This window comes from Pygoscelis adeliae, unplaced genomic scaffold, assembly GCF_000699105.1.
Source record: "Pygoscelis adeliae isolate BGI_AS28 unplaced genomic scaffold, ASM69910v1 Scaffold71, whole genome shotgun sequence".
NCBI lineage: Eukaryota > Metazoa > Chordata > Aves > Sphenisciformes > Spheniscidae > Pygoscelis > Pygoscelis adeliae.
The window spans coordinates 11,672,716-11,685,565 of NW_008824356.1; the positions used below are offsets into that span (position 1 = coordinate 11,672,716).

Genomic DNA, 12,850 nt, shown 5'->3' on the forward strand with positions numbered 1-12,850 from the left:
ACACTACTCCAAAATACACAGTTGGCTCCAAGGCATATTTGTCCAGCTGCTTTTTCAGAGGCTTGTCCAAATCTACCCATCTGCGCTGATTCTGCTTATTGTAATACCACAGACTGAAATATGTAATCTGAAAAAGAGGCATTTAAATGATGAAAAAGTTACTATTGTGATATTTGATAAAATATATTGTATGAAAGTCTTGCTACTTAGAAATAAAGGTTTTAAAACACTGACTAAGGCTATGGGTTATTGAAAACTTAGAGAACTGGAGAGAGATTTAGTATCAAAAGCAGACATTACTTCCACGTCAGATAAGCAATCCATGTACATAAGGTCCCCCACCTAAAACATTACCACACCTACTCTTTATTTGCGAACAGTCCCTGACCCTGTTGTGGCAACCTACAGATGTTAGTAGTACGCATTTATGTGTGACAGGAAACTAAGAGAAGTGAGGAAGGCAAATAGAAAATGACACTGGGCAGCAGGAGAGCAAAGTATGGCTTCTCTGGGGAACTGGCAGGCAGGCTCACATGGGATGCTGAAGGACGAAAGAGCACAGGACAGCTGGTCAGTCAAAGACAAGCTCATTAAAGCACATGTATGGCTCATCCCACGAGCAAAAAAACGACCAGGTACAGCAGCAAGCTACCTTGCCTGAGCAGGCAACTCTTGACCAAGCCAAAACACAAAATACAGTATGCACTGGAACAGATTGCCCCGAGAGGCTGATGGCTGTCCATCCCTGGAATGTCAAAATCCCACTGGACAACATCTTGAGCAACACAATCTAGCTTTGGTTAGACCTCTTCTGAGAAGGAGTTTGGACCAGAAGATTTTTCTATCACTCCACAATATCGTTCTAAATCCACACTGCAGAGCCACTCATTCAAATTTAAATTTCTCCGCTATGTTTAAACTGATTAAAATCTGCTTCTGCAGTACTTATTTTACTCAGTTCTGGATCAGCAAATGGACATGGACTGGAAAATATTCATGTCATTATCATAGCAAAACTAGAAATCATAATTACAGGTTTTTTAACTGAGGGAGGGAGATAAGGGAATGCTACGAATTACCAATTACATCTGTAGGCATTTACATGGAAATTCTCCAAGTCCTTGCTACATACACATTATTATATGTAGAATTGGTAGAAATACCAACACCTTTAATCCAATACTTTTCTTTATATATTTTCAGATCTTTTAACTTATATAAAATAAAGCTATTAAGGAGGAAATTTTATAAAACAAAGGACCATTCATCTTAATGATTTTTTTACATCAATAATTTCTGTGAATTAGACTTGGAAAAAGTGTCTACCTAGCAAACAAAGTATTTACTGTTGTTTTCTCAGAAGCTCTAGCGTTTTGATGCTTTGGAGCACAGATTTGAAATTCATGGGGGAGCGACAGCTGGTAGTAGACAAAGGTCACTTTACTACTTTCCTGTGAAAACTCGCCTATATACACATCTTAAGATTCATATACATACATCTTCTTAGCTTATAGTCGAAACAGGATGAAGAGTCTACCCTCATGGGATTCTGGCTATCCCTTACAGCTCTGACAGGCTGACTATGCATTTAACCACCACAGCATGGGCAGGTACGCTACATCCCAAACTTCAAGGACAAGCAGTGAAGTCAATGCTCCGTATCAGCACAGATCATTAAGTAATTCTGGGCACAAAGGTCAAGGTGTAGCATTAGATTAACAAAACCATCTATTCCATAAAAGCATTTTCTCTGGGAAACTAGCAAAACTGGGAAATTAGAGCCAATTCTAAGGCATAATGTTCCTTTGACATTGCATACTGGCAAAATGTACTTCTTCACCCCTCTCCAAATTAGCATCATCAGTTTTAAGTGATTGTTGGTGGGTTTTGGTGGGCTTTTTTTCCCAATGTTTAAAAAAAAAATCCTCTAAATTAAAATTACTGTTACCATGTTTGGGGGTTGGACTAGATGACCTTCAGAGGTCCCTTCCAACCCAAACTATTCTATGATTCTATGTAACTGCAAAATCAGTATTCAGAAGATAAAAAAAAGTTAGGGTGAAGTCTGCCCATTTAACCTTAATTAAGATCCCTTCTGCAAACTCTAAGACAACTCTGGTCCTATTTGATAAAAAGGCAGGCTGTAATACAAAAATTAAATTGAATTAGAACTGTTCATAGAACAAAAAAGCAGTTTTTCAGTACAGTGGAAGATATCTGGAGAAAAGGCAGAATGCTGATTTCTACAAAATAGTTTCATGGTTGGGAAAGTTTAAAAATCACCACAGAGAAACAGACTGTATTCCCACATCAGAAACAGAGTTCTCTTGCAAAGCAAATCCTACAAACCAAATTTTTCACAGGTGGACACTGTGTGCTCTTCACTTCTGAATTCTGAAAACCAAGAGTCAAATTTAAGAAGTCATAAATACTTCCAGTTTCAAGAGGACAAAAGGAATATGGCTCTGAATACAAATACTATAAACAACACTGTTTTCTAAATTTCTCAGTCCAGGTGCACAAAGTTTGCCAATACCTTAGACAACATTTGCTTTTATTTCTGTGCTTCAATCCCCCAACCATAAGATATAGCGTGTGGTAACCTCCGCCACCCCACAAGGATATTGAGAAGACAGTATCTTAAGATTCCATAAGATGTTAGGAATTATAACAGTAGTACCACACAAACTCCATTAAGCAAGAAATACTCTGTTCACTGCAACATCACATACTGAAAAGGATAAAACGTACCGAATGACTACTCCTCAATCTTTCCTGCAGACTGAATGAGGAAAGGAATGCATGTAAAAAGTCTATTCCTCTTTCATTACAAGACTGTTAACACCACGCGCACAGTCACAGGAGCCAAAGTCAGACTGTGATGCTGACACTCTGTAACTTCCGAGTGTTATAAATGTAATGTCTATATAATGCAAGACGGTAAGTAAACTAGAGGACCAAAAAATAAAAACAACAGTTAAAGTTGAACTATATGCCATGAGCTACTTGATCTCACTTGCTAGGAAGAGCTCAAAAAAGAAAGCCTACTGTGCTGGCCCAGCCCACCTCCCAACAGGTCAACTGCATCGGCCCCAGGGCTGAGTGCGATCTGGAACGTCGAACCACAACCTTCTGGGTGAGAGCAGAGGCCAAGGCAGAGACTGAAACCTGAGGGTAACAGCTACAGAACCACAAAAGCACACCAACAAAGTTGAAAGACTTCTATAAAAGATACCGCGCAAACACTTTTGGAAACTTAGAAACTTAGAAAAAAATTTCTAAGCAACTGTTTGAATAACTTTCACCTGGTGTGTATTTAAGCCTCAAAGAAGCACAGATGTGTAACAGAAAGGTAAGGAGAGAAAGAGCACAAACTTCTGTTAACACCACCACTGCTTCAAACTCTCTGATGTAAGATACTCCCGGTTCTACAGCCTGATGTCTTAAACTGAATGTATAGCCTCTTTTTAAGGCATGATGATCACTTGCACTGGTCTGCTTCTTTAAACCACTGACCACTTTTTCTTGCCTACGCACAGAACCGAGTAGTTACTGGCACAACAGACTAAGAAAAATGTTTCCGCGTTTTAAAATATTATCTGGAATCCAGCATATCTTTAAACAAGATTTTTCTGCCACGGTATTTTCCCTTACAAACTCCTCCAATGTGGACTATCAAAAATAAAATGAAAGCCAAGCAAAACACTACAGACCAAAGCCTGGCTTCTGACTTGTATGCAAACCTTTCACTTCAAGGGCAGAATTTGATCCTGTGAGTTTTCAGAGGAGCTTAATGCACCCTGGAATATTCGCACTGATTAAAATAGAATCCATTTTTATTCATTGCTAAAACATTTTATTATTAGCAGCTCAGGACAACACCCAATTCTAAAAAGAATGTCATGACATAATTCTTAAAATATGTTAAGCTGTTAAGATTAACACTACTTTGAGGTTCATTTATTTTAGTGACTTATTCACAACCCAACCCTTTTGAAGAACATCAAATAGAAATAAAAAGAACATATAACTTATGCACAGTTACTTTCTACCTAGCCGCTTTCTGTCACCACGGACAGGAATAGTAAGCATTTTTGCATAAAAGTTCAAGAGTTATCAAGAACGCTAAAGTACCAAAAGCCCAATGCAGTATTACAGCTCACAAGTTGGTGGGAGTGGAGTGACTTCATCTGTGAAGTCAGCCAGACTTCCTAAGCTAAGCAGAGGAGCTTCGTCAGGTATGAGTGCCACAAAACTACATTACTGTAGATGACTATATTATATCTTTTGGCATGATGTATGATGAGAGTCAGAGAAGTGGGGCTGATCAATCTTAAGAAGAGACTAAAGTAAAATCATACTGTGGACTTCAATTGCCTAAAAGCGGGGTATAGAGAAGACGGAGCCAGACTCTTTTTGGAAGTGCTTACTGCAAGTTTGAGAAGCACTGGGCACAAGCTGCAACGTGGGAAATTCCAGTTAGATCAGGAAAAAAATTTCACAACAAGACTAGCCAAACACTGGAACAGGTAGCCCAAAAAGGCGTCAAATCTCTGTCCTTGGAGGCCCTCAAAACTACCCAGGCAGTCCCTGAGACACCTGATCCAAGCTGGCCTTCCTGAGCAGAGGGTGGGATCATGCAACCCTCAGCGGGCCCTTCCAACTCAAATTATTATGTGATTCTATGTCATTATAGAATTGGTGCTGACAAAGAGAAACAGCTTACTGAGAAATTCTTGGTTGTAAATTAAATAACACCTTCTTTTTAAAAAAAAAAAAGTGTTATCTATTACAAACCCATTAAAAACTGAGCTTTAAGTCTTAAAATTCTCATCAGTTTCCACATCTATTGAGCATACTTTGCCATTCCTCATCTGTTTTATAATTTGAAATGGAATCAATGAGATAGTCCTTCCCTGAACCAATTGCCTGATATTAGCTAAAATTAAATGCAGCATTTAGTTCTGTTTTCCTCAATATGGATCAGCCTCATCCCTAATATAATTCCACTTTGGCTCTAATCTAAACATCATTTGTATATATCAGTTATTCTGATTAGCAGTATTAAAAAGAAGTTTTAATATAGAATCTCAGGGTCTATTTTGGTCACAGTTTACACTATCTAGAAAAGAAATAAAAATTACAAATGTATATGCCAGATATAAAATGTGTGTAATCTTCTCACTTGAGCTTAACAGCACCTATTATGATCCCCAAACTCGACTGTGCATTCCATTTTTTGGCAATATAATATAAAGAAAAAGTTATGTTCCCTAGGATTTTGAGACAACACTATTACTGCCATCTTTAAAAAAAAAAAAAAAAAAGAAGAAAAAAATCATTCTCTATAAAACCTCAGACTAAAGGAAAAAAAACCAACCGTTTTTTGCGGATGGAAGCAGGGAGGACAAACAGACTTTACCACACATTCCCCTGAGGCATAGCAGTGTTCAAAGTTTACTTCGAACTTACATATTTAATTATATATTTCCCAGCTAATTTCCATAATCCTATATTACAAATCTTCCAGAATATCTCACAGGTTACAAATAGACTGGAAAAGAGAATTGTTTCCTAATTGTTAGTACAGTGCCTTCTAATTAATGCAATCTGCTACCTGCCTCAAGGGTACAGTGACCTGAGGAATCACCATCCAAGTTGTGAGGCAAGATATTAAAAAGAAGAAAACAGTAACAAGGTTTACAGAAGAATGCAATCAAAATATATTTTCAGGCTTGTCCTCTTTTACACTGGTACATACAAATAAAACAAGCCATAAGACTTTCCTGAACAGAGTGCTGAAAACACCTTCTCATTATTGAAGGATAAGCACTGCAGTCAGACTTATAAAATCCCAGTTAGCCCAAGGGCTCCACTGCGTCTAGCTTTATTATATGCTTGGATACAAAACAGCTCCTGCCACCAGGGTATCAGAGTTTATTTAAACTGCATGCAGGAGAACTGGGTCAATAATCTCGTACTATGCACAACTGTCAGATACCAAGTGAAAGAAAGCTTTACCCTACATCCAATGTTAAGAACTACAGAATGAGACAAGAGGCCCTGAAAATTCTCCAGAAACTCCACTCTTATCACAGCAGACCACCTCCTCCACAAATCTTCCCAATCTCTAGGGGAGAAAGGATTTGGAGCAGCCTGGACTGGACAGTGTACAAGATCCAAGACTTCCTGGAAGTGGTGGAGAAAGAAACCTGAGTCTTGCCATGTACCAGCCATCGAGTGGAAATTTGCACTCCTCTATGACCAATTCTTCTTCCAGAAAAAAGAGGACCACTGGCTAGCCTCATAAAACCCCTTCCCTTTTCCCCATCTTGAAACAACTCACTTTAGGGTACTTTCGCTTATACTATTTTTGTTGTTCTAGTACTGACAAGATCTTCAACTGTAGCTGCAGGAGGGAGGATTTAGCAGGATAGCTATACAAACACAGAGAGAAGTCAGTCTTAAGTCTTAGTTCTTTCATAAAGGAAACCTTTTTTCCAACACACACACACTTATTTTCTCCTAACTACTCCAATATGGGTTTCACAAATGCTAAATAAATAAAGCAATTGCCATCTATAACTTAAAGCAAAACAGCAGGGATAAGAAATAAACAAACAAAAATCAATACTTAGCAAGGTAATCTGACATATTCTAATTTATTCAAATTAAAACATTGCACAAATCACAATACACTGTGTTTTACACCCTTCAGATATCTTGAATAAACAGTCTTCTGACAGGCAAGGCAGATTCTACTCATCAGTACATCAGACAAAGGTAAGCTGGTTATTTTACAAGCTAAACAGCAATACCTTCATAGTGCATAGAATACATTATATCCCATCGACATATTTTAACTTCTTGCAGAAACAGGTCAGTTATCAATCAACATGACCAAGAAATGTTGACACATACTTTTTTTTTTTTAAATCATGTTACTTTTTCCCACCACTGTCCGAGGCTCCGAGAAGGATGGACTCACATACCTGCTTTTGACTTGCACCTTACACAGCACTGACATTAAAAGAAGTATCATGTTCCCATTCATCAGAGGCTTACATTCTGATTGCTTTACAGTGGGTAAAAGCAAAATTTCATAGTCTAGAAATACTGAACAATAAACTAATGTCTTTGCTTCAGAAGTAAAGAAAACCTCTTCTGTCAGAATTAGTATAAAACTATACAGCAATTAGCAGACATTGTGACAGTGAAAAAATACAATTAAGTGGTATATTCAAATTCTGACCTAACTTTATAAAAAAGCTAAAGAAATCGGGGCAAGGTTTCCTAATTGCCACTACTGCTTTCATGGAAAAACCTTAATTTTGTGCTGCTCAGTGTAATATGACTGAGTGCAAATCCTATACCTGAATATATAGCTTTTTTCCTTCCAAAAAAGGAAGAACTACAACAATTGCACTGAGGCAATTACTGATTTTTGGCTGAATGCTCTATCCTTCAACTTATCCTGGCTCCTAAATTACAATTACAGCACACTTAAAATTAATATGTTTTAGATGGAGTCAAGTTTGTTTTTCAATAAAGTAGCATCTTTTAAATTAATTAGATTACACAGTGAAGGTCTGTATTTTTATATACATTCCTCCATGACAATTTCTCCTTTCCTAATTTTAAGGAAAATTTGATTCAGAGAGGCAAGCATAGCAGTTCAACTATGAGCGCTGCTTCTCCTCTTATTTCTCCAAGCATTAGCTAAAATTTTGTCAGACTTCAATACAAGGCATAAACATAATTATGTTAGTAACCGTTCTGTCATGACTTGGCCCAACTGTTATTTGCCAGTCAATATGTTTACTGATTCAAACACCTGTAAGAATATTTACAGTTATACTTGGTCTTATTTTAAAAACACTCTTTACATATGCAAAACACACACTTAAGAAACCACCACACTGAATTAAAGGTATTTTTATGTGTTTTCTCCAAACAAGAGCTGATACTTTAGAATTCAGAGCAAAGTTTTACAGCATAGTTCAAGCATTCCTGAAGCACTGTTTCAGAACTTTGAAGTTACTCAGGATCCGGATAACCTTGATTCCTTCTTTCCTATTCATGTCCAAAACAAACACAGGAACTTGCATATGCGCAACACATACTTTCCACAGAAGTTCCCTACAATTACTTCTTGTACTTGTCCCCAAACCTCTACTACATAACTGCAGATAAGTCAGACTCTGCTTGTACACAGAATTTGCCCCTTCTTTCTGGTTTATAAGAAAACAGAAATAAAAGATCCAGCAAGAGAGGTAAATCAGTTGTAACATTTCCTGCCAAACATCCTATAGATATCTAGCTGTATTAACATTTAAAAAAATAATTTATATATTTTCAAGTATTTAATTTGTATACGCATGCCCTAGATGCAAGATGAGCAGCGTTTCACATGCTTTTTAAGGTAGTTAACAATCAGAGCTCTCAGCAGTTTTTCAAAACTTGTAATTCCAGAACAGTTTTCGGCAACAAATACAGCTTTTTGCATAAATCAAGTTTGGTTATAGTTCTCTCACAGGATAAAAGACAGGCTGTGCTACAAAGGGTAAGTAACTTGTGTTCCCTTTTCCCTTTGGCTTCTTTCCCCAGTTCCTCAGTTTGAGAGAGCTGGATTACATACCCATTGCTGATGAGTCACATTCTGGGAATACCAGAAGATACTCTTCTTAGTTTAATGCATTCATTTCACTTTTCTGTAAAGTCTACCATTCAATAAAAAAATAAAACTGTCAACATTCTTAAGACTTCCTAAACCCTAACTATGTGTCCATAATAGTATACAACTTGGAAATTGAGAAGTACTAACTGGAAAATCAAAAGAAAACCAGTGTTTTCTCATTTACATAAAGATCAGTTCAAACAAATATCTTAAAAGATGGCACATTACAAATAAGCCGTTCAATTTACTACCCAAATTCAGTAATTGCAGACTACACCAGAGAGAGAGACATTTACAAATTTTACCATTCAATGTGTAAAAAAGTAGAGATTCCCCTCATACCTCCTGCAATAAACTGTTTTGAAGGTGCATGGGAATGGCATGTCATAACTGCGTAGCCCATATACAGTAATCTGAAACTGATGCCTCCGTTTTCATAACTGCGTTAAGTCTCAGTATTCAAATAAACAGTCATACTTTCATGTTTAACACTCCGAATTCACACTCATGCTTTAAGGAGGCTTAGTGTATTAACAATATGCAACATCTTATAGAAAGTACTTAGTATTTTACAGGGTCAAGGACTAATGTTGTTTTTGCAGATTTAAGCGAAGTGCTGAGCAAATTTTTCTTTCTGAAACTTTCTACTAAGCGAGCAGTCAGGAATGATCCAGTATCTGCTTGGCAAATCTGACTATTTAAAGGCAGAACAACATTTTTTGAATGCAAGCTCTGGAAAGTAATTTATAGCCCTACTTTCCATTCCCTTCTATTGCAACACATTTTCCTGCCAAAATAATCCATGCAAGAATGCATGACTGAAGGAATCCGCTCAGAGTTCAATAGTGTACTGTCAACTCCCTTAGTCTGATATATGACTCCTAATTGAGGGAATTGCCATCTTTCTCTTTTTTATTTAAAAAAATAGTTTTTTTAGGAGTAGCTCCAAAGAAAGCGTTAATGAAGAATAGCTGAAAAAAACCTGCATCTCCAACACTTTGTGACTAGTTCAATAAAAGCTAGCAGTCATCATTCAGGAAGACAAAGCCTTTGCGTTTTGCAAACCAAATACAGTTAAAATTCTTCACCTTCTGTTGACTTAGCAGTGACATCTGAAAGTGGAGAGATAAAATTGACAAACGCCATTCACACAACAATAACTGAATTCTAAATATATGATATCTGATGTGTTCTAAGTAAACACTAAGGCTACGAGAGTAGTCTCCCTTTGCTAGAAGGAGCAGAATAAAAAATAAAAAAAGAATTCATACTGTTGCACAGAATTGCATTTTTCCCAAATAACCGTACACTAAAAAAAAAATATTTGGAGAATCTACAGGAATGCATATTGGGATTGAAAACAACAACAGTAAACAAACACTTAAAGATTAATGGAGTCACATCTATTTCATTTATTTATTATTCTCCAAACAGAAAAAAAATTATTTCTGAAAAAAAAATCTGACTGTATATAGCATTTCCTACTGAGAAATCCTACAGTAATGCATGCTGCGTACAGTAACAAATGTTTGCAGGATTGAGTCCTGAATTTATTTGCTCAATATTTGAGCAAAGTTATAAGCAGTTGCCATTGCTTGACAATGAAAAGATAACATTTCAAAAAAGTCATAGTTATTAGACAACAATTATTTTTACGATTACTCTTGGTTACCTATGTCTAGGGTTTTCATCCTGTATTTGAATCCCGTATTCAAAACACCATTATATGGCAGGCCACGTAACAGAGCAAAAGCATCTTTTTTCAGAAAAATGTTAGTAACACTAAACTTTTATGACAAGTTTTCTCTCTCCTGCCCCCCAAAAGCACACATGCTGTCACAGTTTTATGACTACAAAATTAACTAAACCTTTTGAGACTCTCGTGGGAAATGTCAGTTTATACAGGATCCAGAGCATTCAACTACTGCAATCAAATCTACCTGTGTTCAACAAAATTATAAAACAAGGACATTGGTTCATATTTTGGTAGACTATGTAGATTTCTATAAACAACATTTTGCAGCTCAGCATTTCAGAAGTAATTCACTCAATACAGGAGATGTATGAATAACCACCAAATGTGTGGGAGAGGAGTAAGTTTCAGTTGCAAAAGGATCCTTCAAAATATCAAGCGAAGAATTTTTGAGGAAAAAGGCAGGTTACACAGATATATACAGATTGAACTAGTGCAAAGCGCGTTTCCCCACGAGGCCAGCACTCAATCTAAATGACTATATGCTTGCTCCAAGACAGTGTCTGCAAACATGTTTGTGGTATTTGAACAAGCAATACAAATAGTTGGCCACTGGTACACTTATCACATTTTGTGCTTTAGGTTCTTTTCACATCACTAATCCGTCAGAAAGAAATACATGCATACAAATAACACCCTCTTTCATATCCTTAGCGAAAAGTTGTCTCAAGTCTTGCAGTAATTCTTAACCACGTTGCTTAGGTAGAAATTTTTTTTTGTTGCTTTGTGGGGTTTTTTAAACATCATTTTCAGCATTGTCAGGTTTAAAAAACAGTTGCTTTGTTTATCGCTCTAAGTTCCTATTCACTGCCACTTCTCACATGTCCTCCCCTTGGGCATTCCCTAGCTCTGTAATGTAACTTTTGCAACTGTTTTGGAGCAATCCAAGTCCTCATCAAGACCAGAACGTGAAGAAACAAGGGGAACACAGGATTGCTGCTCCAGTAAATAAACTGATTGCCCCAAATGGAAGGATTCACCACATAGGTCACCTAGCACCAGAGACAAAAATCATGCCTTCGCTGGACAGTTCGCTTACCTCCCGCAATTCAAGCCTCTGAGCCACTGCTTCCAGGCTTTCCTGGCCTGTGCTTTCCACCGACAGCGTGAACTCCACAAATTCATTGTTGAGCAGCTGGATACGAGCCACCAAGCAACTCTTGCTGGATACCGTGTAACGTCGAGTTCGTTTCAATTTTAACCCAAAAGGTAGAGGCATCTTCTTTCCCCCCCCCGGTAAAAAGCTAGTACGACTGGGACCTTGGGAAGGGACAAGCAGCTCTCTTCTCTCAAAAGGTAAGGAGCTGTAAAATCTCCAGAGATCAACCAGCAGCAGCAGTATCCATTAAAGACAAGCAAGTTTTCCACCAAGAGGCAAGTAGAAGGGGCATCCACTGGGATCCTGGTAAGGAGCAAAAGAGAAAGAGAATAAATACGAGAATCGGAAATACTTTGACTGAAGGGGGAATGGTAACATGGGAAAAATAACATGTATATTTTTTCTAAATCTAAATAATCAGTCTGCTTTTCCAAAATGCAGAGCTGTTACACATTCAAATAATGAAATAAGCACCAGTGTTTCTGGTTTTTCCACAGACACCACCGGTCTTTGGCAAGTTGATTTTTTTTTTTTTAAACTCGCAAGTGAATAATGATTCTTAATCAAATGTGGCTGCAATGTGTTAAAATAAGTATTTCTAAACTGAATCAGTATTTAAATGAAATACCTCTAAGAAGTCTGAGTTGCCCAAGGTATTTCTAATACTGAACAAAGGCATTTTCTTTAAGAGCAAAACCAGCAATCTGGCTTGTTTTTCAGAGCAGCATGCAGCCTCAGCTGCTATCTGTTGGATTAAACACAAAACCAAGCGCAATAAACGATTAAGGAGAAAAAAAAGAAAGGCAGGAAGAGGGGCATAAAGCTCACACCTTAGCCACTGCCTACCAGATAATTAAAATCCAGTTCCTCTAATTTTCCCTGAATTACAGCTAGCCGTACCATTATTTCTTATACTAAACCGCTGTACGATGTTTCAGGTTACGCTTTGCCTCACCAAGAAGAGTACGTGAATTCTGAGAACCATTTATTTTCCAGCTTTTCCTTGAAAAACATACTTATTCTCAGTCTAAAGGCAGCCACCCATTTCCCCACCTTTTGCAAACACCTTCCCGTCTCCCCTCCAGTCAACTCCCTAACACGCAAGCTTCGCCCTCCTCCTCTTTCAAGTGTTTTCTCACCGCACGCACCCTAGCCTGAGAAATTTATCACTCTTACGAGTGCTGGTTTTCAGTAGGACATGCAAAATAAAAACATTCTCTAAATACAGGGGTTTCTTCTGCAGAAGTACGTGCGTTGAGGGCAGTCGCTACAGCGAGACTGGGCGCTGGGGCTACCACTGAAGTGAGAGCGCTTCACACAC

At 37.6% G+C, this 12,850-nt stretch overlaps 1 protein-coding gene across 1 annotated transcript in view; it reads right to left on the reverse strand.

Annotated features, from left to right (window-relative positions):
- PTPN21 (protein tyrosine phosphatase, non-receptor type 21) overlaps nt 1-12,850 on the reverse strand; it is a 43,367-nt gene that overhangs the window by 27,423 nt on the left and 3,094 nt on the right. The window contains 2 exon segments of the mRNA XM_009319432.1: nt 3-127; nt 11,470-11,832. Of these exon segments, the coding sequence (XP_009317707.1) occupies nt 3-127; nt 11,470-11,649 (305 nt within the window). The 5' untranslated portion in view covers nt 11,650-11,832.